The sequence below is a fragment of the Eriocheir sinensis genome, unplaced genomic scaffold, assembly GCF_024679095.1.
Source record: "Eriocheir sinensis breed Jianghai 21 unplaced genomic scaffold, ASM2467909v1 Scaffold981, whole genome shotgun sequence".
NCBI classification, from domain to species: domain Eukaryota; kingdom Metazoa; phylum Arthropoda; class Malacostraca; order Decapoda; family Varunidae; genus Eriocheir; species Eriocheir sinensis.
The window spans coordinates 24,010-31,461 of record NW_026112365.1 but is presented as its reverse complement, the minus strand read 5'-3'; the positions used below and the strand labels follow the sequence as shown (position 1 = coordinate 31,461).

Below are 7,452 nucleotides of genomic sequence, written 5' to 3'. Positions count from 1 at the left end.
TGTGCTGAGGAGAAATAAGCAGCATTTGGGCATTGGAGAGGCTGGGGCAAGGGGCATTGAGTGGAGGCAGTGTGCTGAAGAGAAATTGGCAGCATTGGGCATTGGAGAGGCTGGGGCAAGGGGCATTGAGTGGAGGCAGTGTGCTGAAGAGAAATTGGCAGCATTGGGCATTGGAGAGGCTGAGGCAAGGGCATTGAGTGGAGGCAGTGTGCTGAAGAGAAATTGGCAGCATTGGGCATTGGAGAGGCTGAGGCAAGGGCATTGAGTGGAGGCAGTGTGCTGAAGAGAAATTGGCAGCATTGGGCATTGGAGAGGCTGAGGCAAGGGCATTGAGTGGAGGCAGTGTGCTGAAGAGAAATTGGCAGCATTGGGCATTGGAGAGGCTGAGGCAAGGGGCATTGAGTGGAGGCAGTGTGTTGAAGAGAAATTGGCAGAATTGGGCATTGGAGAGGCTGGGGCAAGGGGCATTGAGTGGAGGCAGTGTGTTGAAGAGAAATTGGCAGAATTGGGCATTGGAGAGGCTGAGGCAAGGGGCATTGAGTGGAGGCAGTGTGTTGAAGAGAAATTGGCAGAATTGGGCATTGGAGAGGCTGGGGCAAGGGGCAGAAGTAGTTGGAAACATATCATCGACCGTCCACCCTCTTAGGAGCTTATACGAGAATCTGACTTTTTAACAGATGATGATAATGGTGATGGTGATAGTGATGATGATTTTTGTCGACAGGTCTTACCCATGTTTATATACAAATGTTCATTCGCCTCCGCGGTATAGTGGTTAACGTCCCTAACTACGAGTCGGTGTGTAGCCCATCCAGTTATTTATCTGTCCTCTCGGGATGGTCGATAAATGATAAATGGGTGCCTGGGGAAACCTGTGGAAGATAGATTGTGGTAACTAGGATGCTTATTTCAAACCACCCGGATGTTACTCAGGGCATGTATCGGGTTAATTGGCTCTCCCTCACCACAGGACAACGGAACGGAGATGAGCACCGCCGCCACGCGCAGTTATAGCATATACTCCCAACTTTGCCTTTACCTTGACGCAGGGTCGATGCCTTAGGGGTAGTGGCTCGGGGGTTAAGGGCCGTAATTTAAGACACCATCGCTTCTCACATCAACTATTTCTAAAGGTCAAAGAGGGGATCAATCTGTTTTTCATGAGTGTTTTTTAAGGTTCATGGCACAGAAGAAGTGTCAAACTACCACCAGGGTCATAAAACTACCCCTGGAAAGGCCTACAGCTCCTACGAAAGCCATGTCAAATATGTGAACTTGGGCGACGAAATGTTTTAAAATACGACCTTAAGACCGGATGCCATTCCTGACGTCACGCGGCGCCAATGGGATTCGAACCGCCTCGCTCTGGCTCATAATTTCTAACTATTAACTGGGAGCATACTTCCGGGGGTTCGTCACTTCACTCACTCGCCGCCCATACCTCTGACGGTCCCCTTGAACAAGCTCGACCCTGGCTGTTGCGGCGCCTAACCTCAATCACTCACTCACTTGAACAAGGTCCAGTCGGCCTATCAATCTTAAATCCCTCCCGGCAGGATCGATCGACTAACCCCAGTCATGACTTGCGTGGGCGTCCCCTTGGTCTCTTAACCCCTTGAGTGCGGATTTCCTACAAAAAGACATCACCAAGCTACAGGAATGGAACAAAAAGTGGCTACTACAATTCAATGAAGAAAAACGTAAAGTCATGCACATTGGGAGGGGATATCCAGCATACCAATACCACATGGGAAACAGTCCACTATCCACCACAGAGGCAGAGAAAGACCTGGGAGTGTATGTTACCAGGCAATACCACATGGGAAACACTCCACTATCCACCACAGAGGCAGAGAAAGAACTGGGAGTGTATGTTACCAGGCAATACCACATGGGAAACACTCCACTATCCACCACAGAAACAGAGAAAGACCTGGAAGTGTATGTTACCAGGCAATACCACATGGAAAACACTCCACTATCCACCATACAGGCAGAGAAAGACCTGGAAGTATATGTTACCAGGATACCAGTGAAAACCAAATCCGTGCCAATCGCAGCAGACGGGTTAACTTCCATGATGACAGATATATATGCGACAACACTTAGTGGGTGAAGCACGGAGGAGGGTCTTACGAGTCCAGAGAGTAAACAGGAAACTCGTGGAGATAAGCATCAGGTGTCAGGTGTAGCATCGGGATGATGAGAGTATGATGTCATGTAAATGTGATGTGTTTGTCCAGCGACGACTTCCGGTAGCCCTTGCCAGGTGCTGTCCTCCCTCACGTCAAGGTGAAGTGAAGGTCGTGGCGTGACGGCGGTGGATCGCTCTTAGCTAACGTCACCACCACGTTTCTTACCTTATCGTGGCTGTGGCGAGCACCGTAACACCTCGCTGGATTCCGCAAACCTTTAGGGTCATTAAAATACCTGTAGTGGTATTGCTGTTTTATGGTTTGAAAGCGTCTGGTATTAAAAAAAAAGACATATTATTTACAACGATTAATCATCTTTAGCAACAAAAAAAGACAAAAATTCGGTCACGTAGAAGGTCAGGTCTGAGTTGGGTCAGGTCAGGTCAGGCACGATGGTGTTCGGTAAGAGCATCACAGGCAGCGGGCTCTATCGGGGGCGGCCACCGCTAGTTGCAGACCACCTTCTCGCAGCACTGCGGGTACGGCTGCGACATGTCCTGGAGGACGCTGCAACCAGGCGGCGGCGCGATGACACCGCACCTGTCAAGGGCAGGCGTTATGAAAACAATTTGTCCTGATACCTGAATCACAGAAGATTCGTCAGGAATTGACAATTTTAGAAAAAAAGAGCCATAAAAAGTAATATATATATATATATATATATATATATATATATATATATATATATAGATATATCTATATATATATATATATATATATATATATATACAGTCTAACACAGACACACACACACACACACACACACACACACACACACACACACATATATAAAAATGATCCTTCATGTATTAATTCTCATTCTGTGAGAGATAATGTTGCAAAAGAGGAAATCATAAGATAGAGGAAAACTTCTAATGGCCTCGAAATATGACTGCTGCATAAGTCCGGTGTACTCACGAGACATAGGTAATGGCCGTGCCCACTCCCGGAACTTTCTCGCAGGACACCTCCGCGCAGCCCGGCAGCTGGAAGCTGTGCCCCTCCTCCACGCGTATGCCAACTTCCTTTATAAAGCACGTGTTGGGGTGGTCTGGTGACACAAAAAGAAGGTTTCAACCTCTGTTCTCAAAAGTATACATCACAGAGTCCTTTCACTTGCGTCAGAACTTCGAGTAGGTATTGTTCTTACTATTGTTTGATTTAATGCAACAGTTGGAGGGTGAAGAGCAAGATCACTGTAAGCTACTGAACAGGAACTTTTTCCTGTTACTGCAACATTAAACTCTTACCTGGATCATTGACGATTTCACGCGTTGCGGCGGCCTCGGCCTGGGGCGGGGCTGGCAGAAGCACCAGCAGCACCAGCACAGACCCCGTCAGCAGCACGGCTCGCAGCATCCCCATCGTTGTGGCTCTGGGTGGCGACTGCCTTCAGGGAGCGACTCGGAAGATATATGTATATATACATTTCTTTCTGGATTTCATTTCCGGAGATAAGGAGGACTGCGGAAGACACTCAGTTACGAGGCTTCTCTGGCTGTCATTTTTTCGTGATCAGTCGTTTTAGGACAACTTGCTTGCTTTACTCAGTGCAGCGTACTAGCACGTATTTAACAGTCATTCAAAATAAAATTTAATCATTGAAACATCGTTTCACTAAATTCAAAACCAATTGTGGACGTGATGACACTATAAAATTGTAGTACTTCACCCTCTCTACAAAGGTGGCAGCACGATGACCTCGGAAACAGAGGCGCAGCGCTGACAAACAACGCGTGACTGGCGAGCCAAGATAAATTACATCTACAGAAAGATTAGAAGCGTTTATTTGACTGATCATGAAGGGAAATGACTCATGTGGTTACAGGAATCACGGGAAAGACTTGTGTCAAATCCGTGAGACTAAATCGAGGCCAACAACCTGCATAGTCCGTGAGCACCAACTCCGGCTTTGGGGACATGTGACACCTTGCCCAGTCGACCTCCTCACAGGGTTGTCTCTGAAAATGATGATAACGTTGATGATGATGATGATGATGATGATGATGATGCCGATGATGACCCAGTCTGCGGCCACAGAACAGTGTCGGTGGTGCTCGGCAAGCTTCACACCATCACCGTCACCTTCACGTCGGAGAAAATGTCTAATGGAATATCAACCCACGAATGGCAGAATAATATATTGCAGGCTGGAGTGAAGAACAAGAGCAAGAACAAGAACATGAACAGCAATTAAAACCAGAACAAGTAAAAGGAAGAAAATTAGAGGAAGAAGAGAAAGAAGAAGAAGAATAAGAAGAAGAAGAAGAAGAAGAATGAGACGAAGAGAAGGAAAAAAAAATGGCGAAAGGAGAAAAAAAGAAGAGGAAGTTTGAGCGGCTCTTAGATTACGTCACCGCCACGGTCCTCGCCTTCCCGTGGCTGTGGCGAGCACTGTAACATCTCGCTGAGTTCCGCAAACCTTTAGGGTCATTGAAACACCTGTAGTGGTACTGCTGTGTCATGATTTGAAAGCGTCTGCATTGAAAGAGATGCTGATTCCAAACAATTAGGCATCTTTGACAACAGATAATGACAAAAATTCGGTCAGCCAGAAGGTCAGGTCAGAGTTGGTTCAGGTCAGGTCAGGCACGACGGTGTACGGTGAGCAGGTTAGGGGCGGCGGGATCCACTGCGGGCGCCGCAGACCACCTTCCCGCAGCACCTCGGGTACGGCTGTGTCATGTCTCTGATCAGTCTGCAGCCTGGCTCAACACCGATTAAACCGCACCTGCCGAGGACAGACTTTTGTGAAAACATAATATGCCTTGATACATGAAACGAAGAAAATGGCGTAGGAATTAACATTGAAAAAGGGACCCTAAAAAAGAATCAATATACGTATATATATATATATATATATATATATATATATATATATATATATATATATATATATATATATATATATATATATAGACATATACATATACATAAAGAAATATATATATATATATATATATATATCTATATATATATATATATATATATATATATATAAATGATACCTCCGGTATTAATTCTTATCCTGTGAGATAATGTTGCATAATGAGGAAATCATCAGATGGAGGAAGACTCTTAACGACTTTAAAATATGACTGCTGAATATTTGTTTTTACAGCAAGGGCGGCAGCTCAAGGGCAATTAACAACAACAACAACAGAAAACCCGCTAGACGCTCCTCCAACAAAAGAAAAATAGAACGAGAGGCCAAAAGGGAAGTCAATTTCCCGTGGAGAGGTGTCTTGATTCTTTCCTCTTGGAAGAGTTCAAGTCATAGGCAGGAGGAAATACAGACGAAGGAAGCTGTTCCAGAGTTTACCAGCGGAAGGGATAAAATAGTGATGCTGTTTATCTCTTGTAATGAAGACAAAAAGAGAAGCAACATTGTGGCGTAATTTAAGAGGTTGGAAACTGCTAGTAAGAGAGAGGAGTTGATGAGACGAAGAGCCTTTGACTCCACTCTGTCTAATTTGGCTGTATGTGTGGAGCCCCCCCTACAGATGAGTTGTATACAAGGCCCCTGTATACAAGGCCCCTGCATATGGGCAACATTTGGGAGGGGGAAAAGAACTGGCGGAGACGATACAGAACGCCCAACCTCGAGGAAACTGATTTAGTGAAAGTGCGGTGTACTGACGTGGCATAAAGAATGACCATGCTTTCACTTGAATCCTTTGTGCAGGTTGCCCACGTGCAGTGCGGCAGCTGCCAAGTGTGCCCTTCCTCCACGCGTATGCCATCTTCCCTTATAAGGCACGTGTTGGGGTGGTCTGGAAGCACAAAAAAAGGTTTCAACCTCTGTTCTCAAAAGTACACACCAAAGTTTTCCTTCACGTGCGTCAGAACTTCGAGTAGGTATTGTTTCTGCTATTATTAAATTTAATGAAACAGTTGGAGGGTGAAGAACATGATCACTGTAAACTACTGAACAGGAACTTTGCCTGTTACTGCAACACTAAACTCTTACCTGGATCATTGACGATTTCCCGTCCCAAACCGGCCTCGGCCTGATGCGGAGCGGTCAGAAGCACCAGCAGCACCAGCACAGACCCCGTCAGCAGCACGGCTCGCAGCATCCCCATCGTTGTGGCTCTGGGTGGCGACTGCCTTCAGGGAGTGACTTGAAGAATATATATACATTGTTTTGGAGATTTCATTTCCTGTGATAAAGAAGACCACGCATGACACTCAGTTACGATGATTCTCTGGCTATTAATTTTTCGTGATCAGACATTTTAGGACAACTTGCTTGGTCTACTCAGTGCTGCGTTCTAGCACATAATCTGAACACACATAAGAAACAAAAGATTAATCATTCGAGCATCAAGATCAGTGTCATCTTATTCAGCACCATCTGTGGACCTGACGTCACATCTCCTGTTATACATCATCCTCTCTACAACGGCCACAACAAGATGACTTTCGAAACTGTGGCTCGGTGCTGGAAGTCTTCCAACGCGTGACTTGTTTAGTTTTGTGGTGAGCCGAAATAAATTACATGTACACAAAGATTAGAAACTTATATGTGACTGATCATGAAACGGCCTGACACTTGTACCAATGAGAACTGCTGGCAAGTCTTTTTCTTCGTCTTCTTCTTCTTCTTCTTCTTCTTCTTCGTTTTTATTCTTGTTTTTCTTGTTCATGTTCTTTTTCTTGTTCTTGTTCTTCTTCTTCTTCCTTCTTCTTCTTCTTCACTCCATCCTTCTATTTTTTCTCGTGTCCCTCGTGGGTTGACATTCCAGTAGACTTTATCTCCTACGAGGTGGAAATTGCCGAATGTACCAACCCCGTCTGTGTTCTGGCCGCGGGCTGGGTAACAGGGCGGTAGGTGGCGAGGGTAATAAACGTATTTCCATCTGTATATACCATTTAGCATTTCAAGGAGAGTTAAATGAACGGCCCTCGCTGATGCATTACTACAATCCCGTGCGTCTCTGTGGCTTCTCTCTATGAGTTTGTGTTTCTGGCTTTGTGGTGGTGGTTGTTCTGCACTTATACAGATAATATTTATGTGTATCTATCTATCTGTATTTATCTATCTATCTGTCTGTCTTATCTATATATCTGTCTGTCTGTCTGTCTATCTAAAGCCCGCTAAGCTCTGTTCCAGCAATAAGTAGTTAGTAAGAGAGGTTAGAATAGAGAGGTCAATTTCGGATGGAAAGAGATGGGAGAGACGACAGAGATGGAGGGAAGTGACGGACTAGATAAAAACCGATACAAAAAAAGGAGATGAAGTAAAATAGATGAA

At 45.3% G+C, this 7,452-nt stretch overlaps 1 protein-coding gene across 2 annotated transcripts; it reads right to left on the bottom strand.

Annotated features, from left to right (window-relative positions):
• Positions 1 to 2,436: 2,436 nt before the first annotated feature.
• LOC126995095 (venom toxin OcyC11-like) lies at positions 2,437 to 6,319 on the bottom strand. 2 transcript variants are annotated; one of them, XM_050854380.1, is made up of 4 exons: positions 6,166 to 6,299; positions 3,446 to 4,926; positions 3,114 to 3,246; positions 2,437 to 2,735 (listed from the first exon to the last, which is right to left on the bottom strand). In XM_050854380.1, exons 2-4 carry the CDS (start codon positions 3,558 to 3,560, stop codon positions 2,642 to 2,644), a joined length of 342 nt encoding a protein of 113 aa, XP_050710337.1. In that variant the 5' UTR covers positions 3,561 to 4,926; positions 6,166 to 6,299; the 3' UTR covers positions 2,437 to 2,641. The 2 variants fall into 2 exon arrangements, with proteins under 2 accessions (XP_050710337.1, XP_050710336.1); XM_050854379.1 differs by lacking the exons at positions 2,437 to 2,735; positions 3,114 to 3,246 and adding an exon at positions 5,836 to 5,968 and having other exon boundaries at positions 4,644 to 4,926; positions 6,166 to 6,319.
• Positions 6,320 to 7,452: the final 1,133 nt, after the last annotated feature.

What these genes read in the sequence shown, in the direction of transcription:
- LOC126995095 (XM_050854379.1), bottom strand. Translation starts at nt 6,280, where the DNA reads ATGGGGATGCTGCGAGCCGTGCTGCTGACGGGGTCTGTGCTGGTGCTG. An exon ending in GGAAATCGTCAATGATCCAG is followed by an intron (nt 5,969 to 6,165) that starts GTAAGAGTTTAG and finishes TTGTGCTTCCAG; the next exon opens with ACCACCCCAACACGTGCCTT. An exon ending in ATGGTCATTCTTTATGCCAC is followed by an intron (nt 4,927 to 5,835) that starts GTCAGTACACCG and finishes TGTCCTCGGCAG; the next exon opens with GTGCGGTTTAATCGGTGTTG.